The following is a 27,829-nucleotide window of genomic DNA, read 5'->3' as shown; positions in this document are numbered from 1 at the left end:
GCCTTCCCTTTTCTTCTTAGCTTCTTGACTGCATGTCACAGCTTCTAAAAGTCCCAAGTCCACAGAGTTCTTTCAGGGATTAAAGAGGCAGGGGAAAACGGGGGGAGAGGGGGGACCAATGTCCTTTTTCTTGGAGAAAAGGCCAATCCATTTTAGGGTGAACCTGAGCTTCCAGACGAGTACCCAGTCAGTGCTCTCCGGTCTGAACATAGTCTTCTGTGACCTGGGACAGGGTGCTCAGGTACCGCCAGCTCAGGGCAGCCAAGAGCATGACAAATGACAGGTAAATGGGGGAGTAGTGACTTCGGGGGATCAGCTGACAATTGGGAAGATTCTGGGTCCTGATGGTGGAGATGATCTGCCTTGTTTTGCCAGAAGATGGGTCTGAGCTGGGGATTCTATGATAAATCTGTGTTAAAGAAAGGAGGAAATTTTAAGTGCCACTTAGTGAGTCCCAGAACCTTTATAAACACCTTCTGTGTTTACTTCTTACAGCAATCCTACACAGGGAGGTATCTGATGTCCCTCTTCCCAGTGAGCAAACAGGCTCAGAGAACACGGAAGGAATAACCCAAAGTCACCCCACTGATGAGGCAGGATTGTCCACAGAGGCCTGTATCGTCCCACAGCCTGATCTAGGGAGCACCAGGGCGCCCCTGCCCCCGGGGAGCCACCTAGGTCCTCTCCGGCCTGCGCCTCCCTGCGCCTCCCAGCGCCGGGCACAGAGGGGGAGCCGGGGAATGTCGGCAGAGCAGCGCAACACGCTGCAGGGGAAAGGCTACTGAAAAGGCGGGGCAAACACAGCCAGACAAGATGGAATCTGTGGTGTGGACCACAGGCTGGATGAAGAAAGGCGAGAGCAGAAGCTGGGAGCCGGAGAGTAGTCCTCCTAGAACCCTCTCGGCGCCTCTGCCCCTCCTGCCCCCTCCACAAACCTCAAAGCATTTGCTGAACCCAGGCCTCACGTCCATGCTTCCAACTACAGCTGTGGGCGAGGCCCTCGATGCCTTTCACCTAAGCCATGACCAGCCTCCAAACTGAGCTCCTGTCTCTACTGAACCCTGAAGTCCCCTCACCTGCTTGCCACACTGTCCCCAAAGAAACCGAAAACCTCTGCTTGACACCCCCACCGGCTCCCTATGGGCTGCTCAGTTAAGGTCTGAGCTCGGTGATGTGGAGCACAAGGCCACCTGTGACCTGGGGCCACTGAACCTTTCCAGCTTCACTTGCTGCTGTCCACCTGTCTTTTCTCACCACTGGAACAACTCGACTGTTGTCTTACACTTGGATTGCTCTGCACACTTCTGTTCCCCTCTTCGCTCACACTACTCCCCACTCCTGGAATGCCTGTCACACTCCTTCACCTGGCTAACTCTTGCCCGTTGCCCAAGTCTTAATTTAGATATTAGGTCTTCTAGAAAACCTGCCTTGAACCCCCAGGTTGGGCCACGTGCCCCTCTCCGGCACATAACTCCTACCTTATCACTTAACACTGAATTCAGCTATTTCTGTGTGTCTCCCTAGACTACAAGTCTCAAAGGCACCACATCTTCCTCATCTTTCTGCCTCCAGCCCAGCTCTGTGCCTGGCACGCAAATGGTCACTGACTCAAACTGACAGAGCAACTAGGAGATGACGGAGGTGGGAAGTGACAAGGATCTGAGCCGAGACGGAGGCAAAGAGGAGGAAGACGACAGAGCAGGCATATTTTTAAATAATTTTTTCCCAAAATTTGCATTATATAATGGGTACTTTTTTCCGTAGACATATATTATATTCTTGCCACCCTCCCACCTCCCCACCAAAAGGGCATGGCTGCAATTTAGTATAACAAGAAAATAAAAGAATATGCCTATAGGGGCGCCTGGCTGGCTCAGTCGGGAGAGCATGTGACTCTTGATCTTTGGGGTCATGAGTTCAGGCCCTGCAATGGGCAAAGAGCTCACTTAATTAAAAAAAAAAAAAAAATTATATATATATATATATATATATGCCTACCAAAATACGCTAATGATATCTAATATTATGCTACCAAGAATAGCTTTAGAGAGAACAACAGAAGCAGGGATGAAACTACAATTTCCTCTACTTTCTTTTAAAAAAATTTTAGATGACGGAGTTATGCTTATAAAAACAAGCAATACAGGGGCACCTGGGTGGCTCCGTCGGTTAAGCATCTGACTCTTGATTTCAGCTCAGGTCGTGATCCCAGGGTCTTAGGATCAAACCCCACATCGGGCTCCCTGCTCGGTGGGGAGCCTGCTTCTCCCTCTCCCACTCCCCCGCTTGTGTTCCCTCTCTGTGTCAAATAAATAAATAAAATCTTAAAAAAAAAAAAGACTATATTCTATATAATGGATAAATATATGACTACATTGTGCATATAAAATTATACACAATTTTATTTTTAAAAGTTTATAAACAGATTATGCTGCGATTTAACTTTTTTCACTCATAATTTTTTATGGACATTTCTTAATGCCAGAACCTAGAAAATGATGTCATTCTGTTTTTAAACACAAGCCACATAATGTGAATGTACTATAATTTAATCAATTCCTTCCCAATGAGGACTGAGGACAAAATGTTACAGTAAGCACCTCTGCACATTTTCTGGCTAATTTTGCACATAAAGTCCTAGAATTGTTTGGTCAGAGGGTAATGCATGCAAAATTCTGACAAGTAAAGTCTATAGGTAGAACAGGTAGGATATGGAGATTCCTATGGATGAGGGTTAGGAGGAGCCTGGGTTATCTGGATTCCTTGATTAGGCGAATGGCAATGTCATTAAGCAAAAAAAAAAAAAAAGTTTATGACCAAGTCCTGAGCTGGACTAATCAAGTCAGGAGTGATGAGCATGTGGTGGAGAAAGAAGCCGGGCCATCAAAGAGAATACCAGAAAGCTTTTGTGCAGTGAGAAGAAATGAAAACCAAGACAGAACTCCGGGAAATACCAGTATAAGGAGCCAGAACGGCAAAGGAGTCGACAGACAGTTAAGAGGTTAAACTGGAGGCAAGAGTCACGGAAGCCTAGAGAGGAAAAGGCTTTCAAGGTGAGAAAGAGCCAGTGTCAAATAATACAGTGGGATTGGGGAGAATGCTTTAAAAACTGGTCATTAGAAAGTCATCAAATCACTTAAGTAAGAAAAGTTTTCATGACAAGGTAGGAACAAAAGCTAGCTAGCATAACGAGGTGGGTTGAGAAAAAAATGGGAATAAATAACATGAAGTACATGTATCTTTCAAGAAGCTTAAGTGGGGAGTGGGGGGGGGTGGGGGAGTAGACAGAAAGGAGCAAAGTCAAGCCAGAGTCATTTTTTGACTTTTTGAAGCTTTCTGAAGCTGAGCGGCCTGAGCGCACATACAAACTAGAGGAGTGACGGGGGGAGGAGGGGGCTTTGGATAAAGAGGCACCGGATCTCGAGGGGGCGACAGGTGGGGGGTGCGCAGGAGCGTGTACACGCAGAGCTTAGGTTCACACCGGGGAGGCGGACACAGAGGAGCGGAGCGGGTTCACAACACACCACCTCGCACTTCCTCACATGGGGAAAAGGCAGCAGCAGCTGAGGAGAGGGTGGGTTAACAGCAATGCTTTTCAACCTTTCTGTCCACAGGTGATCACCTGGGGGTCTTGGTAAAGGCAGATTCTGATTCAGTGGGTTCGAGTCAGGGTAAGACTCCAGCAAGTGCCCAGGGGCCTCGGATGCTGCTGACCCGAGGACCACACTTGTTGAGTCATGAGCACAAGAAGCGCTTGAAGGGCAGGACGATGCTCTAGACGAACCACAGCGCAGGGTGAACCCGGAAGCTGCGCCAGCTTCAAAAAGCTTGCCCTCGCCAAGGAACGAGCATTGGCAGAGAAGGAAATAATAGTTTCTGGCTGCTTGCCGGAGCATTTGTTTCTGCCCCAAAATAGCTGGTGGAGCTTCTCGCCAGCTGACAGGTATCCAGACTGGTTTGAAGCTGAGGCTGCTCCAGATGACGCAGGACACTGAGGAGCAGTGCCCACCTACTCAGCAAGGTTCGGCTGTCACTCTGACTCTTCCACTAAACACTAGAGCTGCGGGAGGAAAGCCTTCAAGTCCCCTGCAAGGGCATTACGGTTACCACCAGTTAGGCCCAGAGACCTGACAGAATAAATGTGTCTTCCTGTCTCCCTGCAAAGGACAGACTTGATCAGTGAGGAGAAGTGTTAATAATTGGACAGCAGCAAAGAGCCAGACAACTGGGGGCACCTGGGTGGCTCAGTCAGTGAAGCGTCTGCCTTCGCCTTCGGCTCAGGTCATGATCCCAGCGTCCTGGGACTGAGCCCCATATAAGGCTCCCTGCTCAGCGGGGAGTCTGCTTCTCCCTCTGCCCCTCCCCCTCACTCATGCACTCTCTCTCTCTTTCTCTCAAAATCCTAAAAAACAAACAAAAAAACCCAGACAACTTGTGGACTTGATACAAAAAGGTTTCACTTGAAATTTCATTCATGCTGACATCAAAACCATTATTACATTTTATTCCTTCAGACTTGGAAGTCTTCAGAGATTTTTCTCAATCAAATCAACTCAAGTATTAACATCTCCCCCAAATTACCTTGAGTAGCTTGAAACAATTGATGCCTTAAATCAGGGGTCTGCAAATGTTCTTAAAGGGCCAGAAAATATTTTCAGCTTTGTGGGCCACTCAACTGTTGCAGCCTCTCAACTCAACTAAAATCATCTCTGACTTACATACTACATTATATAAAACGGAGAAAAAGTGCCTAATACGGTACTGCTTAGTTTGCAAAGGGTACTCCAAACCCCTTAGAATTGTAGTGAACAGCGTAGGCTCTGAAGTCAGCCAGATCTGCTGGGTCCAAATTATGGCTCCAGCTCAAGTTTCCTTGATATTAATAGTATCCACCTATTCAGTTGCTCTGCCAGGCACACAGTAAGCTCAAAGGAAGTGCTGGTGATACGGTGAACCAGACTGTCCCAAGTCTCATTAGTAGCAATTTTTTGGTCAATGGCTGAATGAACACTCTATCTAGTCACTACAAGAATTTTAGGGTTTTTAAAAAAACTTTGGTCTTCTTTTTTTTTTTTTTTTTAAAGATTTTATTTATTTATTTGACAGAGAGAGAGACAGCGAGAGAGGGAACACAAGCAGGGGGAGTGGGAGAGGGAGAAGCAGGCCTCCCGCAGAGCAGGGAGCCCGATGCGGGGCTCGATCGCAGGACCCTGGGATCATGACCTGAGGTGAAGGCAGACACTTAATGACTGAGCCACCCAGGCGCCCCTGTCCTTTTTTTTTTTTAAAGATTTTATTGATTTATTTGAGAGAGGGAGAGCATGCAGGGTGGGGGGTGGGAGGGCAGAGGGAGAGGGAGAAGCAGGCTCCCCAGTGAGCAGGGAGCCCAACGTGGGACTTGATCCCAGGACCCTGGGATCATGACCTGAGCCAAAGGCAGCCGCTTAACCGACTGAGCCACCCAGGATCTCTTCTCTTCTGTCTTCTATAGGTGCCTCTGGTAGAAATGCAGAGGTCCAAAGCTTGTCAGATAGAAGACAGGGAGGAACTCCAAGGAGAATGTGCAATATGCAATAGAAATCAGAGGAAATCATTGTTTGGCAGAATTCTGTTTAGGGGAAACCACTATTACACATCACATTCCTGTAGAGGTGTAACCAGAGGACGGAAAGGAGGCAGAAAATTATTGACAGCAATAGTTCTCTCTGGGAGAGAGGAAGGAAGAAGGTCTTTCATGTTTCATGTATTTCTGTAGTAGTTCAATCTTCAATAAGAATCTAAGGATCTCAGGGCCTGCACTAACCAGAAGGCAGCAGACACCCCCCTCGCCAGTGTGAGCATCACAAAAAATGTCTCCAGACACTGCCAAATGTCCCCTGGTGGGGGGGGTTGGGGGAGGTGCAAAAGCCCCTTCAATTAAGAACCACCACTCTGGGGCCTAGTGATTAGTTTCAGCCTCTAAGAGAAAGTTTTTTGAACCTAGTCATAGATTATATCCTCCACAGTAGGAGATCTGACTTGAACAAGTACGTTTTGTTTTATAGGGTAGTTTTGGCGTTTGAAACGAGATTTGCATCAGAAAATTGAGAAATCATTGCAACTTGATGATTTTCCTTTGCTGAAATTCCCTACTGTGGTTTCTCAGTTGAGGCCTATGACGTAATAGAAAGTACTGGACTGGGTGACAGGCAACCTGGCCTGGGCTCCGAGATCCACTCGGTCAGATGCTGTGTAGCATGCACAAGCCTCAGCTTCACTCTCTTCACCCATGAACCAAGAAGCCTCGTTGGTCTCTACCATCATCTTCTGCCTCAAAAAACCTCATCCTCCTTAGGGGCTTCCACCCTAAAGGCTTGCTGCATTTACACCCTCCCACGGGGTGCCGTGCGGCTCTGATCGATCAGCAACCTGTGCACACGCTTTTTCCTAATAAAGGACACCAGCTCCTGTCTCTTTATACCATAACACAGTGAGTTGTTAGGATCACCTAATAGCCAGATATGAACTGTTTAAACAGTGACATTATTTAAATCCTAAAAGTAGCTACAGATTCTCCAGGGAGTGAAATAAGAACCCACCTCTTCCATGTGCTGGTAGATTATAGCTTTGACCGCCGGCATATTGGTGGCATCCATCATTAGAGTTACTGCTTGCCCTTTTCGGATCTTCACTACGCCTTTGAACACCTGCTGATTATTATAACAGGCAGCCAGAGTGGCAATGGCCATCACCTTCAGATATAAGGAGGGAGAGAGAAAAAGAAAAAAAACACTACTTCATTTCATCTCATGAAAAAAAGAAATGGCACGCTAAGCAATCACCATTTTGAAAAGGTGAAAAAAGGTTCTGTAGAATAAGAAAGTGACAAAGGGCTAAGATGGAACTAACCAAGAAAATATCACCATGAAGAAAGCATGTCAAAACTTGGACCTTTCCCACTCCTCCCTTCTCCAACAATACACAGAATCAAGTGGTCTTTGTGTCTTAAACGATTCTTCAGTTTGACCACGAAAGTTCCTTTTTATTTGGAAAACATAAGTCCATTAAGTCCATACATCATTTTCTATGCTAGAGTAGTGAGTTAGAGAGCCAAAAAACGTATCTCAAAATAATATCTACTGGGGCACCTGGGTGGCTCCATCGTTAAGCGTCTACCTTCGGCTTGGGTCATGATCCCAGGGTCCTGGGATCGAGCCCCACATCGGGCTCCCTGATCAGCGGGAAGCCTGCTTCTCCCTCTCCCACTCACCCTGCTTGTTTTCCCTCTCTCACTGTCTCTCTATCAAATAAATAAAATCTTTAAAAAAAAAAATCTACAAATAATTTTCTATTTTTCCTACAACAAACGTAACTATTATACATGAAAAAATAGCATGGAGGGGTGGGGGACAAATGGGAAGGGGGGATAGTTCCCATGCTCAATGGTAAATTACTTCTAAGATAAATGGGAACCTAAATCAAGCATGCAGAATTTAGTTCCAACAACCACTCAAGATTGGTCATTAAAAGATCAAATCAAGGGGCGCCTGGGTGGCTCAGTCGGTTAAGCATCTACCTTTGACTCAGGTCATGATCCCAGGGTCCGGGGATCAAGCCCTGTGTCGGGCTCAATGCTCAGCAGGGAGTCTCCCTCTCCCTCTGCCCCTCCCCTTGCTCGTGCTCTCTCTCCCTCAAATAAATAAAAATCTTTAAAAAAAAAATCAAGTTTCCAAATCAGTTAAATCCTATGACTTTCATGTATTTGAGTTAAAAACTGAAATAACTGGTAAAGGCATTTAAAAAAGTGTAAGCTCCAGAGGACTGAGGGGGTAGGTCCATAGGATCAGGTTGTGTTATCCTGAGTCTGGGAAACGGACAGCAAAAACTAGGCACTTACGGGGCGCCTGGGTGGCTCAGTCGTTCGTTAAGCGTCTGCCTTCGGCTCGGGTCATGATCCCAGGGTCCTGGGATCGAGACCCGCATCGGGCTCCCTGCTCAGCGGGAAGCCTGCTTCTCCCTCTCCCACTTCCCCTGCTTGTGTTCCTGCTCTCACTATCTCTCTCTCTGTCAAATAAATAAATAAGATCTTTAAAAAAAAAAAAAAACAAACCTAGGTGCTTAAGTAAGACTCTGTAATGATAAACCTTCACCTACATTTTACCCAGCATTCCCCCTAAATCCAAGCCAAAGCCCTAGATTTAATTGTGAGGCTAAGGATCTAAGGAGGCTGAGCTGGGTATGGTGGTTTTGGGGTAGAGGGGAGATGTGGTGAAACCCTGCCTGCCTCCCCCCAGCAAAAGACAATAGATCAGAGTCATTTTTTAAAAGGAACCATATTCCTGAACACAGCAAACCAAAATAGTAAATGCATTCTCTCCACCCCCATCACCACCACCACGCCGCTCCTTTTAGCTTCCACCCCTCATATACAAGAATAGCTCCATTGCATACCTGTGGAATAGCACAGAAGTTAAACACACTTTGGTTTCTAAGTCTTGAAAGGTAAGTGATGACATCTGGGATGTGGTGTAGTGCGTTGGTTATAAGTTCATTCAGGCACTTCACAGCCGAGTCAATATTCTGTGGCTTAGCAAAATCGCCCAACTTCTTAACATATTTGCTCCAAACCTTAAAAAATAAGTTAGCACGTTCATAAGGGAAGAATGTACAAGCAATAGGAAAGAATCTTTGTGAATAAGAACTATGATCTACAGTAAAGTTTTTCTTAGCTGCGGACTCCTCTTTCACCAAGATCAAGTCCGTTTTAAGCTCCACGCAGTGGCTATTTATGACGACCAGTCAGGGTCTCATCACAACCTAGGAGTCACTTAAGTATTTGGGAAATTATCCCTTAGGGACACATAGTACAGCATGTACTAAGCAATACTTTGACGACTCCCGTTATTCCAGAAGGCATTAGTCTCCTCCTGAAAAAAATAACCAGGTAGATACAAAATCAGCTACAACAGTACTGCAAGCTAAACGATAAGCATTCTGAAGATGGTCAGGCCTCAGAGTAAATCATGATTAACATGGCATTCCCAATTCTAATAAGAATGCTGCTGAACAAGTGTATTGGGGGAGAATGAGCTGAGTCTATACTATGAGAACATTACCTCCTTGGATCTTAGTAACTCAAAAGCGAAATAACATCTTCAACTCCAACAGTGGGATTGATTTGACAATTTTTAATGATATTATTTAAAGGAGTCTCTGAAGCTAGCAAAGAACTTACTTTCATTTTTGGTCACTCTGAAGCTTCCCAAAGAATAATGCTTATTGTCACTTTATACACTCCCCCAAATACATGACTGGCCACCACCACTACCATTTTTACAAAATCCCAAATTCCTGCTAAGAGATGCAGAAAGGATGAAAGAATTAGGACATCACTTTTCGGCATCTCCAGTGATAAGGGATCTAGGCAGTGACCACCAAGTAAAACAAAAAGAACCCATAACTTACAAGGAAAAGAAAGTTATCCTTAGATTTTCAACAGCCAGTCTGTAAAGCGGAAGAAAACGGGATACTAAAAAATGTGAGCTAAAAATTTTATATCTAGAAAAACTAACTTGCAAACATCAAAGCCACAAATTGTTATCAATCTGTATAAACATGGGGAATTATTATTCTCATGGGTCTTTCCTATCTATCAGCGTGCGAGCTCTAGACAACCAGAATGACTGGAGACATCAATATAAAGACTGGTGAGGAGCTTAAACTAAGACTAAGTAAGGAGGAAAGGGAGATATTACAGTGGCGATGGCTATCTAATCTGACGATTCAGAAATAAATACAATCATAAAAAATTGGGAATTAGTATAGCATATGCAAAAAATGTCTTCAATTATTTTCAATAATCATTTTGGTGGTAATTTAGTATCATTATTCAGAGACTGCAGGATCTGTAATGAGGGAAAAAAAAGCAAATGAGTAATCATGGTATATACTAATTCTAGCATCTCTGATTTCCCTGAGAAGCATGAATCCCGATGAGGAAGAAATGAAGTAGAAATGTAATACAGAGGAGGACATTATGTAACAATCCTACGGTCCTGAGTTTGAACTGGAAATATCAATATAAACTTACAAGGCATTTGAGCTTTAAAACTAAACACACACACACAGTGACTATCCCAAGAGCAGTGCCCAAGTGCAGTGTTGGGTACTATTTCCTAGTGCCCAAGTGCAGTGTTGGGTACTATTTCCCATTAGCCCAGGTGTCCTGGACGGGCTTCTCAAGAGCTGGAGGAGTCCAGAGCTCAGGCAAGAAATGTACAAAATGAGCTTAGAGCATCTTCACATATCAAATGGCAAGGAAGCTATCAAAGACTATTAAGGGTCCCCTCATGAGGATTCAGGAGCCAACCTGAACCTCTTCCTGACCAAAGATGGGAACTTTTGAGCTTCAGTAGTGAGAATCATTACAACAGATTAAACCCAATCAGATATGAGTTTTTAAGATTTTATTTATTTATTTATTTATTTATTTATTTATTTATCAGAGAAAGAGAGAGAAAGGAGAGAGAGCACAAGCAGGGGGATCGGCGGGCAGAGGGAGAAGCAGACTCCCCGCTGAGCAAGGAGCCGGATGTGGGACTTGATCCCCAATAAATTAGCAGAACTAGGCATGAAGCCTAATGACCGCTAACATCAAAAGTGGGCAAAGATCAGGGCGCCTGGGTGGCTCAGTTGGTTAAGCGACTGCCTTCGGCTCAGGTCATGATCCTGGAGTCCCTGGATCGAGTCCCGCATCAGGCTCCCTGCTCGGCAGGGAGTCTGCTTCTCCCTCTCCCGCTCCTCCCTCTTGTGCTCTCTCTCTCTCTCTGACTCTCTCTCTCAAATAAATAAAAAAAATATTTAAAAAAAAAAAAAAAAGTGGGCAAAGATCAGATGTTGTGTGCCTCTCGGTAAGAGAACACACCATCTTTCAAGAGGCACATGCTCATTTTTCTTTAGATTTAAACATATTTGGGGTGTTTTAACCCACTGCAGTCTTTATTCTTTTTGATACTCAAATTGTTCCATATGTGGTCAGTGAAAATGCCTTTGAATTGGATCCTGTACCTTTTTATGCTGTACTTTTTACTTTGATAACTCCCTTATTTCCTGGCGTGACAGTATATTCCAAGTTCATTTTGTATATTTCCTGCCTCCACTACTCTGTGTGGTGGGAAATGGTATTAAAAGACCAAACTGGAACACCAGCGGTACACATTACTATGGTTTGTTTCTACACCTCTTAGTAGAGGGAGCTAGACATTTTTTTTTTTTTAAGAGAATCTGTATCAGGAGTTCATATAGATATTTCCAATTTAGTTTAGGATTATGGGAGTTTTGCTTAACTTTATTAATATTTTTATATCTGTACCTTTTATTTTAGAGTGGAAATCTTGGTTCCTAGACTGATATGAACACAATTGCCTATTTGCTATATTATAGAGTTTCTATAATAGTTTCAGTATTTCAGTAACAATATTATTCACAGTATAATTACTGAAAACATTTTATTACTTTGAGTTTACATTGCTGTGCACCTTGCTTTTTTTCACTTAATAATATAACCTGGAGATCACTCCCTAGTTGTTTACTTCTTTTTGTGCTCCACCAAGTGAATATACCATAGTTCAATCAGTCCTGTATAGATGGACATCTCAGTTGTTTATAAACTGTAACTATTAGAAACAAAGCTGCCTCAATAAGCTCCCATATTATTCACTTGCCAAGCTGCCAGTGCTCAGGGCTGTTTGCACCAGGACACACTCTCACCAGCCACACACAGTGCCTGTGTCCCCAGTCTTGCTTAGCGATTCCCAAACTTATGACTTCTTGCCAATCCGACGCCAGAAATAGACTCTCAGGGTTCTTTTCTTTTTTTGGTTATTTTTTTTTTTAATGTTTTATTTATTTATTCATGAGAGTCAGAGAGAGAGAGAGAGGCAGAGGCAGAAGGAGAAGCAGGCTCCCCACCCAGCAGGGAGCCCGATGCAGGACTCGATCCCAGGACCCTGGGATTATGACCTGAGCCGAAGGCAGACGCTCAACCATCTGAGCCACCCAGGCGCACCTGGTTAAGCTATTTGAACTTAACATTTAGTAAGCACCCTGGCCAAAGTTTATCTCATTTTATTCACACCACTATTCTGTGGTCTAACAGCTATTCAATATTACAGAAGAGGGAAGTGAACCGTGTGCAGACCTGCAGAGCTGGTGCGCATGACCCACGCTGGGGGGACGCGCCTGGGTGAGACGCAGTGTGGTAACAGGGGGCAGGCCCCGGCTGGGACCCAGAGACCGAGGCGGCCCTTTCAGGTGGCCACTGATTCACTGCAGGTCCTCACACAAACACCTTCCCTTCGCTGAGCCTTGGTGTCCAAGGAAGGGTGGTCAAGAGCTCTTTGGCAACCCTGCCTCACAGGAGTCACCTGGGAAGCTTGGTAAAGTAGGATGTCTCAGCCCAGGGTAGTTTTAATGTGAATTTTTCTTATTAGGAGTGAGACTGATCATCTTCTCAGCTGTTTAAGGATCTTTCTTTCAAAAAAAAAAAGATTTTTCTTTCCGTGAACAATCTGTTCTTATCTCTTTGCCCGGTTTTCTATGAGGAAGCTGGTCTTAACTTTTAGCAGTTTTTATATTAGGAATATGAGCCTCGTATCTGTGGTATAAGTTGCAAATATTTCCCCTACTTTGTCACCTGCCTTTTACTCACTTTAAAAGCACTTGGTTGGGGTGCCTGGGTGGCTCAGTCAGTTAAGCATCTGACTTCAGCTCAGGTCATGATCTCAGGGTCCTGGGATCGAGCCCCACATGGGGCTCCCTGCTTAGTGGGGAGTCTGCTTCTTCCTCTGCCCCTACCCCTGCTTGTGCTCTCTCTCTAATAAATAAAATCTTTAAATTTTAGAAAATAAAAAAATTAAAAGCACTTTGTTGTAGGAAACCATTTTATGGAAAGCAATAGGCAAATGCTATAGTAAAATCAGGAAATAGTCCTAAGATTTTCTAGTTTTCCTTCTGAATAAAACCAATGTCCAAGCCTTTGCTTTGCTTATCCCTTTTTTAAAATTAAGTCAAAGATCAACTCGTCTCTTATAATGAACATCCTATAGTTTTTGCCTCTCTAGCATCTTCCTCCTTCCCGGTGGTGGGGGGGTAGTAAATCCATTCTATGTGTGTTGGGAAGATATAATCCAGGTGTGGTTCGAGTACTCGGCCCTCTGGCTACGGTAACTGATTATGGGTTGGGCACAGGATCCACGCCCCACCAACTGGCCTTCCTAAGAACTTCTTTGTTAAGCTAGTAGATTGTGAGTCATGAGTTGTTACATCCACCACTTGGAGAAAGCCTATCTAAGAGATAGAAAGAACAGGGACACAGTCTCTGTGTGAGTGTGTGTGTTTATGACTATACATAGTCTGAACCCCTGGATTTAGCCAATCTACTCTGAGGCAAACTAAATCCTAACCTGTTTTATACATTCTCTTACATTGTCTAAGGTAGTTTGATTCACATTTCTATCACTTACAACCAAAAGATTTGATTTGTTTTGTTTTCGGAAAGTATTTAAAATTATTTTTTCCCAAATCCCCTACATCTGTTACCTCTTGAGGCCAAAATTCTCTTCCTTCTCGCTGGTCTTCCAGATAATCACGAATGATGTTTGTTTTCTGCAGAAACAGGCCCATAGAATTGGCACACTCCATGTCTTCACCAACTAAGGGGTCTTCTAACTCTGAGGCTGAGAACAGACGGGAAAGGCCAATTCCCACCAGCCCAGCGACATAGTGACAGTACTGTAAGAAATAATGAAGTATTTACTAAAATGGAAACACCCGAGATCATTAGCTACAAAAAAACCCCCAAAAACAAAACCCCAAAACAGGTTCCAAACAGAATGTACAAGATCTCATTCTGATTAAAAACCGCAAACATATACACAAATATACACTATGTACATGTAAGGAAAAAAGAACATCCAAGAAGAATGTGCACAAAAGATTTAACCAACGTGACCTCTGATCTCTGGCTGGTGTGATGGTTTCATTCTTTCACCTGAGTTTTCCGTATTTCTACTGTGGACATGCACTACTCCTAGAATAAAAGGTCATTGAAAAAATAAGCTAGTACAGTAAGCTTTTTGATATCTAAAATTGAGAGTGAAGGCAATGATGAAATAAGAATATTCTTTTTTTTTTTTTTAAGATTTTTATTTATTTATTTGAGAGCGAGAGAGAATGAGAGAGAGCACATGAGAGGGGGGAGGGTCAGAGAGAGAAGCAGACTCCCCGCCGAGCAGGGAGCCCGATGCGGGACTCGATCCAGGGACTCCAGGATCATGACCTGAGCCGAAGGCAGTCGCCCAACCGACTGAGCCACCCAGGCGCCCGAAATAAGAATATTCTAATAGAAACAGAATAGTAAGTGGAGCTTAGTCTTAAAGACACTTCAAGATCTTGCAGTGTCTCAAAATCTTCATTACCTAGAAGAACAAAGTACCACGGTCTGTTCTTGCCACTGCTTTAAGCATTCTGCATATTCAATCCTCACCGACACCTTTATGAGGTGCATATCATTACTATCACCATTTTACAGATGTGCAAACTGGGGCAGACAGAGGGGTCAGTCAATTAATTGCCCAAGATCACTCATCTGGAAGTCAGGGGGCCAGGGACTCAAAGCCAGGTAGTCTGGCTTACGAGGCAAGCTCTAACAACTTTGCTGAAACATCCTCTTCTCAAAAGAGATCTTGGTAAACATCATTCTCGATTGTCAATGAATTTTTTTCCCATAAAAGTGGTTTGTCAAAGCTATCCTCTCCTGAAAAAAGTATTCCAAGACAACTTAATGCAATACTCTTATGAAATGAATGTCCATTACACAATTTAAGAAGTGGAGAGCAGTTAAAGAAGGTACACTCTGGAGGGGATACTAGGAAGGGTAAAAGTTAGGGGAAGACCAAAGGAGGGCCCCTGGTTGAAAGTAACACAGAGCCAGACTAATCAAAGGGCACAATGAAATGGCAAAGAGAAAGCACTTGAAATATGGTCTAAGAAAGGAAGAATCTGGGAAAGAGTAAAGATATGCTAAAATATTTGGGGGGCCTGGGTGGCTCCGTTGTTAAGCGTCTGCCTTTGGCTTGGGTCATGATCCTGGGGTCCTGGGATGGAGCCCCACATCAGGGCTCTGTGCTCAGCGGGAAGCCTGCTTCTCCCTCTCCCACTCCCCCTGCTTGTGTTCCCTCTCTTGCTGTGTCTCTCTCTCTGTCAAATAAATAAATAAAATCTTTTAAAAAAACAAAACAAAACAAGATATGCTAAAATAGAGAAATGAGCTGTGGACAACTACAAGAAATTTAAAAAGAATTACTAGAAATTAAAAAACATCAGTATGTCCTTAGCACTGCCCAAGGAAAAGTAGATTTTAAGATAATAGTTCTTTGCATAGAAATAATTCCTAGAATGGAAGTAGTCCTCTTCCTCCAAAGTGAAGGGGGGGAAAATCACTAAAAGTACTGAATTTCAACTAATCAGAACTTGTACTCAACAAGCTATCATTAGGTCTCTTGAATAGGTCTGCACGGCAGAAAAGGGAGTCACCATGCAGCTAACCAGTGCTGATTCTTGGCCAGGAGTTTCGGCTTTAACTTTAAATTCATAAATGGATAATTCCAGCAGCAGCCTCACTCATGCTAACTTGGAGAGCATTAGCCAGCAGCCCCCAAGATATTGCCAGCAAGTTTTGAGGATTGAAGGATTAAGAGGCCAGACTTTGAACCTACACTCACCCAAGGAATATGTATATAGTCGCTTCTCTTCTGAGATCCTAACATAAACACTATTAAGGATAAAAAAATACACACGTAGTTCAGATGTTTAAAAGGTCTTTGCTTCCACTGGGGCGATGAAGAAGTCTCACAAACATCATTCCTATGGAAAATGGGCAAGACCCCTCCTTCCTAGCCCGTATTTTGGTGTTGTTTAGTCCCCATTGTCAATTAGGTCACTTTGTCTAGATAGGCACTTTCTCCCTGCCCCCCAACTCCTCCCCTGGCCAGTATCCTACACAGCTACTGCTCAGGAAAAACTCGGGCCAAATAAAAGCCCAGTATAATTTTATCTGCCACATCATCTGCTCTCATTGGCCTTCCCAGCTACTCTGTCTCCTGAGGAAGCCAATCTCGTCCACGTGAGGTCTCCCAGTGCTAATCCCCACACATATTCGTTTATAACCACCAGATGAACTGGGGGAGGGAGGTCGAGAAACTCGGAACTTCTTCTATTTTGTTAATTCTGTAAGGAGCTGATGGGAAAGGAAGAAGTAAGGCATTGGAGAGGTACTCAATCCTCAGCACAACACACCCACGATCCTAAGTTAGTACTTCTGGATTCTCATAAACTTGGAAAGGAAACACACATATAATTTAACAGTTTAAGTGATACCTACTTCCCGTCAACAAACAGGGTCAAGCTGGCATGGAGTTTAAAAGTCATCTTGTGCTAAGATGGAACTGCAGATTGATTCAGATACTAAGGTGTGTCCACAAAACACACATACTCCGTGATGGAAGAAAGTAAATAACAAAAAACACATTTTTAAGATTTGAAAACGTCAAATATCTCTATATTACATGGAGTAATTTAGCCATTTATCTAAAATTTCACAGCAAGTCAGAGACACTTTTAGAAGTTTAATGTGTGGGGCACCTGGGTGGCTCAGTCATTAAATGTCTGCCTTCGGCTCCGGTCGTGATCCCAGGGTCCTGGGATCAAGCCCCACATCGGGCTCCCTGCTCTGCGGGAAGCCTGCTTCTCCCTCTGCCACGCCCCCTGCTTGTGTTCCCTCTCTTGCTGTGTCTCTCTCTGGCAAATAAATAAATAAAATCTTAAATAAAAGAAGAAGCTTAATGCGTGTAACCTCTGGGACAGGTTATAGTCACTTTGGCCTGACTTAATGGTAAACGCCCTAGGGCACGGATTATTTCAAGTATTCAATTATAAGCCCCTTTATTAAGTGTTTACGATGAGACATTCAAGCTACACAGGTGGGCTATAAAATCAGAAAACGTGGAACTGGTAGACAACCTTCTTCCTCAGTCTGACCTTCACAGCGCGTACTACCACCTCTGTTCTATGCACCACACACCCACGCTACTTTGTACACACTGACCTTGTCCCACTCCTGTTCAGATGTTACGTGTTTATCCAAAAACTCCGCCATCCCAAATCCCATTTTCCGGCAAATGTCAACAATCACTGTTTGATATTTCTCAGCCAAATTTCTAAACTCAAGGGAGATCTGAAATGGAAATCACAAAAAACGGAAAATATGAAATACGTATTTACACTGGGAACCAACATGGTACCTATAGATCATAAAACAAAGCAATAGCAGAACTCATTAAGACTCCCAAATGATTCATCTATAAGCCTAACATCTAGGTTGTACTAGTTTTCTACATATTGCATAATAAGCTCAGAAATGTTCTAATTGTTAAAATAGAAGGGTCTAAAAATGCTAAAGTTTCTAGACTCAAAAGAAAATCAAAGTCTCACTCTACACTCATCTTTCCAATAGATAATAAATGAGGTGCTTCTACATAAAGTGAACATAAATGTAAGAATTTTAGGAAGAATGCCCCATTTCAGACAAACCTCATGATAGGGAAGGAAGACTCACTCCTGCAAACGTGTATCAAGCACTTCCTACATAGCAAGCTTTGTTCTAGGCACTGGGGATACACAGCCTGGAAAGAAGCAGACACTCTACTGTACAGTTTACATTCTACTAAGGAGATCAGCCAACTGTTTTCTATCATCAATTCCCAGATTTCTATCAGGAAGTTATAGTGTCTCCCCTTCTATAAGGCTATACATGTTAATTCCTTAAACAGCTCAATTTAACTCAATCGGAGGCATGCTACCCAACATTTTTTTTCACAGCCCAAACTCTAATGTAGAAATTGTACTGATGGTTTTTAAATTCATTGCTATTGCACAAACATCCTATTTAAGTTTAAAGAAGTGTCTCTAGATGATCAAAATACAGTACAGAAACACCACGAAATTTCTTTAAATGCTACAAATATTAATAGAGGCAACACATAATACTGAAAACAAGTGGGAGGAATACTTGGTCTACATTTACAGAAAGGTTAGAAAAGCTTCCTCAGGAAACACCTCTATTTAAGGACCTGAGGGCAAACCAGCTGTCTGCACAGCACCAAAGGGATTCAGAAGCCTAAGAAACTTTAGGCTTCTGAATATCAATTGTGAAACTCCCCCAAAATCCATAAAATCAATCCAATCTTTCCAGAATGCTATTCTTTCCAGAACAGCTGTTCCAAGACAGAGCCAAAATGTCATTCCTATTGTGGACTGAAACAAATGAGTGACTCTACCAAAGGGTATTTGAATCCCTGAATCTCCCTAGGACCACATTCTTTCAACAGACCTTGGACTAGGTCATTCTATTTATGAGAGCAAAGCCCAGTCTCACATACTCTGTAGGAGTGACAACAAGCTCTGCCGAGTGAAACGAGCCATAAGGGCTTTTTACTGTCCCTCCAGGTAATTCTGTTTGACAACTACAGTAGATTTGTAGGTCCTGCAGTCACTCTCCGGTGACTCAAGTACACGAAGGAAGGATATGGTGAATCCACTAGTATAACGGAGGAGGACCAAATACCAAGTAGGGGTCGAAGGGTAGCACAACACTTCCATTCACCTACAAAGACAAATTCCCCATAAACTTTAGGATGTTATGATCAAAACACTGGGTAATTCTACCTTCTTCACTCATATGCAAAATTCTGTTTTTGACCGATTTTTTTTTCTGGAAAAACCAATAGTTTTATTGTTTTTCACCAATTTTTAAAAGAGCAGTAAAGTATGTCAGTGATTAAATGTTAAAACTACATTACCATAAAATAATACAAATATTGAATGAATATTGAAATATATTTTGTAACTAATTCATAGCTCAATAAATGTATGCTATTATGGCTATTAGCATTTAAAAATAACCCTATGCCATTCCTTAAGTTGTGTTTGGGGTGGATCTCGAAGACTACTAGTCTCCCCTAGTACCAGGTGAAAAAGATATACTCTAATCTAATCCATAATATACAGTGAAAGTTCTAGAAAGCCTGCCTTCAAATGATACCAACTAATGACCACTAAAGCATAAAACATGAGATTCAATCTCAGTGCACACACATTGGGGAGGGGCTCACTTGGTGAGAACACTCTGTCTAGGCTTATGCCTGAGGTCTGTTTTGCCTGGGATAAGAGCACAAATGGAGGGCCACATACCATACTGGCTCAAAATCTTGAAATTACCAGTCACACTAGTAACTTGTTAAACAGTATGTGCTATTCTCCTGCTTTTACGAAGACACCTTCACCACAACCTGAAGGACTCAGGTGTGAATTTAAATTTTCCTCAGGGTTTCGTTCCAAAAATGCAGCAGGGCAGAGACTGCTGAGCCCCAGCTCCCAGCCTGCACCCTGGCCTTCCCATTCCCGGCTCTGTCTGGCCCCAAAAGGCCTAGGGGCAGGGTCACTGGTACATGATTCACCCTGGAGAAGACAGGCCAGACACAACAGACTGCAAACCCGGGAAGGGAGCTCAGGGAATTGAGGGCAGGGAATTCCACACACCCAGAACATAGTCTAGAAGGGGAGCTGCATAAGCTCTGGGCAGGAACACTCCCATGGCCCTGGGGACCCCTCACCCTTTTGAGGGGGGCCCTGTAAAGTGAGGGGCGGGCCCTTCTTACCTCAGTCTAAGAGCAGTACTATGTGAGTGAGGCCAAGTTATCTGTTCTGCCTTAGGGCCTCGCCCAAAACTGACGGTACACCTAACCCAAGGAGACGGCTTTACCCTTCAAATTGGGCATCTTGTCTCAAGGAGATGCTGGGATTGACCAGCATGTGCACAAAGCATTCCCAACGAAAATAAGACACTATGACTTTCCATATATTCCTATCTCAATCGGAACGACAGGCTGAACGGACCTCCTATTCAAACGGACCTCCAATTCAAAGTTGCATCCTCACGAAACACAGAGCTTCAGATGTTTCACATTAAGGATATAAAAGGTCAGCACCAGCAAAACAGTAATGCCTGGCCTGTGCCCCCTGGTCCCTTCTACTCTGCCAGGGCGAGTCTCTGCTCTCAGGAGGGGAGTGTCTGCGCTCACCGTACTCCCCAACACAGGAAAAGATTGACTGAATGTTGAAATTTGCTTGAACAAACTGTTGTTTTTCCATTGGAATGCAGTATTTATAAAGAAGACTTTTGGTTTTCTAAGCATATTGAAATATTATCTAAACATCTACTAGCTATATCCCCCCCCCAATTATTCTGACATTCACATATTTTCATATTCTTTCATTTTTGCTGAGTGGATAGGGCTGCCTTGATTTTTCAAAGACCTACGACACTTATCCCACAACTGGAAATTATTTTTTATGAATCTACTCAGTTTGAAAATAGTTTGGAAGGGTTTTTTGGTTTTGGAGGCTCTAGCTAGAATGTAACTTTTTTAAGTGCGAATACACATCAGTTATAAATGCTATGGGACCCTGTTTGTAGCACTTCCTCCTGTGTTAGCAGAGTTTCACAAGCTCATCAGTGAATGGCCACCGATTTCCAGTCAGAGGAAACCCAGCCTCTGGTCACATGACAGGTGTCCTAGGAGAGCCAAATCACTGGTACCTGCTCTAGGTGAGTGCTCTCATTCCCTACCTAATTATTCTTCACAGGTTCTTCTTCCTTCCTCCTCTTTTCTATCGTATTGTACTATATCAGCTCCACCTAATTACTCCTAACAGATTTTTTCTTTTGGTTTGAACTTAATTGTCTTTTATTTTTGTCTTTGACAGCAAAGACATGATCTCAGTAATCTGAAATAGCCCTTGCTCTAAAGGAGTCTCTCAAACATTCTTTTGTATTGGGTGGATTCCTCCCCTCCCCACTCAGGAATATAGATCTGTTTCAGTAGCAACAGCCACATGGGGACTATTCCCCCCAAATCCTGGCAACTGTGTACAAAAAGAAGGGCTTCTTTGGTCTGTTAGAGAACATGAGACTTCACTAAATCAACCTTTTATTTATGAGATATGAAAGAAGCAGTTATTTGTGTGATGACATGCAAATTCCAGAAAAGTCAGACCTAGTCACATATATAACATAACCTTGTCAGTTTTAAAACACAAGATTTTAATTATAACCCACTTTAGTCCAACGGAATGGACTGAACACCTAATATTTACAGAATACTTAGTATACAGCAGGCACTCTTCTAAGTACTTATAAATAGGAACTTGTCAACCCTCAGAGCTCTAACTTTACAAATGAGGAAGCTGAGGCAGAGAAACTTAGGAACGTGTCCGGGATCACACAGCTGTAAGTGGTAGAGGATCACCCTGCTCCTCGGTCCTCCCCCCAGCTGGACCCATCCTGAACAGCATATCCATGCTACCAGGCTACGGGTACCAGAAGCCAGAAGCCCTCTACACTTAGGCTGTATTAGATAGGGAACAGGTTTTGTGAGCAGGCCCAAGAATCCATCTTTTACAACACTGGAATTAGAATGTATCTTTCCAAAGGAAGAAACACTGGACTTTTAAGCAACATAGTGGTAACGGTAATAGTAGCTAATACCATTCTAACCTGTCTCGACTCTTTTAAACCTCACAACAATACTATGAGGGGAGGCGGGTACTATTATTATCTCTATAGATGGAGAAACTTAGGTTTACACAGGCCACGTCACTCCGCACCAGTTAATAAGTGGAAGAGGTGGGATTCCAACCCAGGCAGCGTGGCTTCAGAGTCTCGGCTACCAGAGCTCTTACCCATCACATTAGATTACACTGCCCTCACACTGCTTATCTTACTGTTCTCCACGGGGATGAGGGCTGGCTGACAACTATATCATCAATTATACACACAACCATAGGCAGGAGAGATTTGTAATTCTGCTACCGTTGGGAAGTCCTCTAGCACTTGTCGATCCTTCTCCTTGCTCTCCATATACCGCCAGTCTGGTTCATAAAGGTAAGAGTGAAAGTTGTGTAGCAGTGGAACTTTGTTTTCTACACTGATGGTCATGTCATCTTCAAGAGTGTCCAGAGCTCGGAGGACCAGATAAAATATGCATACCGCATGGCTGTAAAAACAGGAGAACTATTAATATGATGGGACAAACGTTCCAAGATATTTATTTCAAAATAACATGTCATTTATGCAAACCCTCCTACGGCCCTACCTCTAAAGAACTATGGAAAGATAGCCAAAGCTTTTTGTACTCAACAAGACATCTTAGTTTTCCCTTCTTAGATGGGAGCAATGGACTTCAGTGGTTTATTTATAAAAAACAAAATTAAAAAACCCTACCAGCTGGATGTCACAACTACTCCCAGAATGAGTTACATTTAACGAACGTAGAACAACTGTACAAAAATTGACAGGCCAAGTATTTACATGGACCTGGTATTTTTGCAGATAAAAAATAAAGTCAAGGGCGCCTGGGTGGCTCAGTCGTTAAGCGTCTGCTTTCAGCTCAGGTCATGATCCCAGGGTCCTGGGATCGAGCCCCGCATCGGGCTCCCTGCTCGGCGGGAAGCCTGCTTCTCCCTCTCCCACTCCCCCTGTTTGTGTTCCCTCTCTCACTGTCTCTCTCTCTCTCTCTGTCAAATAAATAAAATCTTTAAAAAATAAATAAATAAATAAAGTCAAATTAGTATAATAGTATAAATAGTCAAAATAGTATAAATACTATCATACACAAAGGAAATTGGTCTAGGTTCATGTATGCAATCTGCCCAGAAGGAACTTGGGCTGTTTCAGTCAGAGGAGTCCTAAATTTGAGCACCAGGTGGGGTATAGAGATTACTTAAACACAACTTTAAAAAAAAAAAAATAGCTACTTCATTGGAATTAACCCCATATACTAGAATTGCAAAGTAGCATAGTGAAGCCAAGAAAAATGCATGACCTACTGAGAGACAGGTTCAGCCGCCAGGACTAAAAAAAAGTCAATAAACACCACCATCCCCCATCCCCCACCCCCCCCTTCCTCCCCTCTTCCCTGAAAGAGCGGGCCCACAGGGACACTATTAGATGGCGAAGTGCCTGGAAGGGCATTCTAAAGTAAATACATGGGTGTTCCAACCAGAACATTTCCTTCACTCTGGTGGGGCACGCTCTAGCTGAGCCACAAGCGGCGACTGCAACGCTAGGAGCTGTCAGAAAGTAGTGGCTCAACGTCCCAGTCCCCGGGAAAAAGCTCTCCTCCCCCAAGTGAAAAGGAGCTGTCTGGCCACTCACCGCATTTCCCCATCCAGCGCCTCAATGACAGCTGCAAAACTGCGACTGGTCTGATTGAGATACTTGTAGCAAGTTTTCAAGCTGCTGCTCAGCGAGTCCTGGGGGCAGAGAAGACACACGGAGGTGGGAGATGCGGAGGAGCAGGAGTGGGACGGGGGCAGGCGGCCGGCTGCCGGCGGGCTCCGCAGCCTGCCGCCGACGCCCTCCCCGCGCAGCCAGTCCTTGGAGGGCCAGGCGGCGGGAGACAAGGGGCAGCCGCGCGGCGCGGAGCCAACGGCCGTGCCCGTGCCCCGGGGTGCCGCGGCGGGGCTCAGCACCAAGGTCCGCTTGAACAGGGACATGGCCTTGGTGCCGCAGGCGGCCACGGCCATGGGAGTCGTAGGGCCCGCGTAGAGTTTTTCCTCCATAGACCCGAGCGGGGCTGGGAGGCGCCCCCGAGGGGCGGGGCCGGCTCTCCCTCCACCCAGCAGGCTCACGGCTGGCCCGCCCCGCCCCCCCGGGGCCGAGGTCAACCCCGCCCGTCGGCGCCCCCCTCCCCTTGCCACCCCTTCGCTCCCGGTGCCTCCCTCCAAGTCTTCCCCTTGTCCCCGGAACCCACGGGCGGCGGTCAGAGCCCAGTCCACTTGAGAAGCTGGCTCGTCTTCCTGGTGCCAGAATCTTTCACCGAACTTTAGTCCGGCTCCTCTGAACCCTCCACTCTTGTACTTCTGTGTCTATCCCTGCATCGCCCAATTTTAGCAAGAATCCTGCTACTGATCCCCGTGACTGTCCGGCAGGGTTCCTCAGTCCCCATCACCCCATCGCCCTGGTCTGCCTCCGGCAAGAATCCTCCTAGGTTATTAGGTCGTTTGGCGAGAATGTCCCTCACCCCAGATGTTCCACCTTCATCATTTTCCATCCACTGACCCCTCCACTCTGCCCCCATTTTTCCTTGTTGTATTCAGAATTGAGCCCAGTTCTATACTGAAGTCTCTTTTTCCCTACTGCAATGGCTATTCTGAATAAAACCTGTTTTAACTGCTCTAACTACTGTTCACCTTTGGCTTTTCTTTAACACCTGTTAAAGGTCTTCTATCCTCTGGAAAGCTATTACTTTTAAGATTTCTAATCCTCGGGGCACCTGGTGGCTCAGTTAAGAGACTGCCTTCAGCTCAGGTCATGATCCCAGGATTCTGGGATCAAGCCCGCTCCCCGCTCAGAGGGGAGCCTGCTTCTCCCTCTGCCGCTGCACCTGCCTGTGCTCTCCCGCTCTGTCAAATAAATAAAATCTTAAAAAAAAAAAAAAAAAAAAATTTCTAATCCTCTTTCTCTTTCAAATTAGTGAGCTGTAATGAGCTGCCTCCTAAACTTTACTCTTCCCTAAGGAAAACAAGAATCATTTTTTCCAGGAAAAAAAAAGCGCCATATTTTCAAAGCAAGCATATCTGAAAGAATTGCTGTGGGTTTGTTTTATACAGACTTTAAATTTTACAGCTGTTTTAAGTTCACAGGAAAACTGAGTGGAAAGTCCAGAGTTCCCATAAACCCCCTCAACCTCCAGTCTCCCTTATTCTCTTTTTAAGAGAAGGAAACATTTGAAATATCTAACAAAAGAGTGGTTTAAAATATACACATGGCTTATCCACTAGTGGGAAATACCACAGGCACTTCGTAAGGTTAACAGTGAACCCTGAACCCTAGTGGACTGGACCCATATTCTTTTTTATATGTGTATTATTTCCTCAATTTCCTATCATGCATGCATATCATATTATCAAGAGTAAAGCTTTAAAAAAAAATCACATAATCATGAGAATTTCATTTCCTTGCCATGTTCAATAAAAAATGATTAGTAAAAATTAATGTTTACTGAGCACCATATATTAGTAAAATCATTTCATGCAATGTCTGGCATATAAATATACTCAGTGAAAGTTTGATGAATAAATGAGTATGTTCAGAGTATTTATTTATTTTTAAAAGATTTTATTTATTTATTTGACAGAGAGAGAGGAAGCGCACAAGCAGGGGGAGCAGCTGAGGGAGAGGGAGAAGCAGACTCCCGCTGAGCGGCGAGCCTCCCAGGACCCTGGGATCATGACCTGAGCCCCAGTCAGACGCTTAACCGACTGAGCCACCCAGGCGCCCCTGTTCAGAGTATTTAAAAACCATTCACCAACTCCTTCCCTCTCAAGTGTAGAGAGGCCAGGCTTTGCAGTCAAACAAAAGAAACAGAGTAACAGCCATTATTGAGCTCTATGGCAGCTCTTCACAGAAACTGTTGTTACCAGGCCACAATGATTCCTTTCACTGCATTACCAAACGTTTTAATCCTCAGCTACAACTAATGGTTTGGGGGCTGACTTCTGTGAGCTCCAATAAAAGCTGGACAGGTTTTTGAAGAGCAACAACCTTAAGCAATACTACCCCTCCTTATCAACATACCTCTTCCACTCTTAAAATGAGCAAGGTCAATAAATCCCTTCTCTGTGTCCTTCCCTCATCATTCTTTTCCCTGTTACCTATTTGCTTCAGTTCCTCACTCCGTAACAATAATTTCCTCAAATTGCCGAGAAGATACGGGAAGATACAACTATTAAACACTGGAAAACTCGACTCACTATGAAAATTTCCACTGCTTGATTCCCATGAGCTGGCAGGGAGGAGAGGGCGGAAAAAAGACCAGGGCTAACTGCTGCCTGTCTCTAAAACCTCCTGATGTGTTCCACTGCTATCTGACATAAAGTACGCTCCTGAGAACTCTCAAGTGAGAGAAAAACAGGGATGAAGGGCATCTGCAGGAAGAGTGTGCAGTGGCTAGAAGTGCGAGACTGAACTCCCAGGACTGGGACTCCCAGGAAAGACAGCTCCACAGGTGAACAGCTACCAACCATTCCCACAGCTTTCGTTAAGCCTTGAATGCAGATTCCTCAGAATGGGGAGAAACCCCACAAACTTAACCAAATTTATCTAACAGTAAGATTAATAACTACCATTTACTGGGCAGCTACTGTATGCCAAGCACAATACAAATACTACTTTTTATCCTTACAAAACCCTTTAAGGAAGATATTACAGATCTATATCCACTTTCATTCAACTTCATGGCCAGATGTGTAGCAGAATTCAGAATTTTTAGTGCTTTAGAAAACAGGAAATAAGATGCATATACAGCCCCAATTGCTATGGAGTAATATCCCGTAATTAATTGTTAATACTTCTTCAGCAAATCATTTGAATATTTATACTAAGCCAGGATCACTTCAATTCAGGGCACATTTGCTGCCAAATGACTTTGAGCCAGATTTATGAAAACACTCCTCATCTTCAGACCATTTCCGAGTTGGGAAATGTGGTTCAGGGGCTATGATCAGTATCTTTATTTTATAGATGAAGAAACTGTTGCCTGGAGATTAAGTTACCAAAAGTTATTCAGCTAAGAGTCAGGATTTAGACTTAACAGAGGCCAGAAATGCATGATTACAAAACACCTGCTTTTTCCATGATGTGCCCTCTGAGTGATCACACAACTTTCAGGTGGCAGCATCCCTATTTATGGATAAGCTCCTAAAAATTCAGTAGAAATCAAGTTTACTGAACCCTGAATTCCTACAGCCAAATCCTTCTGTGATAGAAATGGTCAGCCATCAACATCTGTTAGTGCACAATTTCCCCCAGTTTCTTTGTTACTTAAGACCGAAACTAAGGGGGCGTCTGGGTGGCTCAGCCGGTTAAGACTCTGCCTTCAGCTCAGGTCATGATCTCAGGATCCTGGGATCAAGCCTGGCATCAAGCTCCCTGCTCAAAGGGGAGTCTGCTTCTCCCTCTTTTCACCCCCTCCCCCTGCTCCTGCTCACTCTCTCTCTCTCTCTCTAATAAATAAAATCTTAAAAGAGAGAAACTAAGATCATGTTAAGCAAAAGAAGAAAATGTGTATTCCAATGTTTCCTCTATTCAACCATTTTCTTTTTTAATGGCTCTTGGGGCTTTTAGGACTCAGAAAAACTGCGAGCAACAAATAATATTATACTGTATTGTTCATCAAATCTTAGAGCTAGAAGAGTCTCACTTAAAAAAAAAAAATCAAGAGATTATACTGTGGAAAGTCTCTCTCCTACCCCCTTACCACTTCTCTCTCTGAGGGTAACTAATGCTACCATTTTCTCCAACAGTCTTACTTTATAGAGAGGAAAAGGAGTCTCAGAGAGGTCAAGTCTCTGGACCCAAATCACAACCCCGTAAATTGTGTCCCCTGACTTTAGACACTCAGATCCTTTGCCCTGCTATTATTTTTCTTCGTAGTATTTACCTCCACCTGAAATGTTATATACAACAGACCCTTGAACAATGTGGGGATAAGGGGCATGGACCCCCGGACAGCCGAAAATCTGCATATAACTTTTGACTCCCCCAAAACTTTTTTTTTTTTAAAGATTTTATTTATTTATTTGAGACAGAGAGAATGAGAGAGAGAGAGCACATGAGAGGGGGGAGGGTCAGAGGGAGAAGCAGGCTCCCTGCCGAGCAGGGAGCCCGATG

The 27,829-nt window shown here is 43.9% G+C and overlaps 1 protein-coding gene across 6 annotated transcripts in view; it reads right to left on the bottom strand.

Moving 5' to 3' along the window:
- FDFT1 (farnesyl-diphosphate farnesyltransferase 1) overlaps positions 1-27,829 on the bottom strand; it is a 37,519-nt gene that overhangs the window by 3,496 nt on the left and 6,194 nt on the right. For 2 of the 6 annotated variants that reach the window (XM_081810825.1, XM_031023797.2), the window contains exons 2-7: positions 23,312-23,409; positions 21,968-22,151; positions 17,144-17,272; positions 13,579-13,770; positions 8,431-8,607; positions 6,579-6,731 (exon numbers count right to left, since the gene is read on the bottom strand). In XM_081810825.1, coding sequence (XP_081666951.1) covers positions 6,579-6,731; positions 8,431-8,607; positions 13,579-13,770; positions 17,144-17,272; positions 21,968-22,151; positions 23,312-23,409 — 933 coding nt within the window. Of the gene's footprint in view, positions 1-6; positions 410-1,852; positions 1,925-5,322; positions 5,498-6,578; positions 6,732-8,430; positions 8,608-13,578; positions 13,771-17,143; positions 17,273-21,967; positions 22,152-23,311; positions 23,724-27,829 lie in introns of those variants that run through there. The other 4 variants (XR_014142312.1, XM_006729380.3, XM_006729379.3 and 1 more) reach the window with 4 other exon arrangements.

The sequence above is a fragment of the Leptonychotes weddellii genome, chromosome 2 (assembly GCF_054177405.1).
Source record: "Leptonychotes weddellii isolate Sample4059 chromosome 2, ASM5417740v2, whole genome shotgun sequence".
In the NCBI taxonomy this organism is placed as follows: domain Eukaryota; kingdom Metazoa; phylum Chordata; class Mammalia; order Carnivora; family Phocidae; genus Leptonychotes; species Leptonychotes weddellii.
Note: the sequence above shows the minus strand (reverse complement) of the source record. Positions and strands in the feature narration are given on the sequence as shown.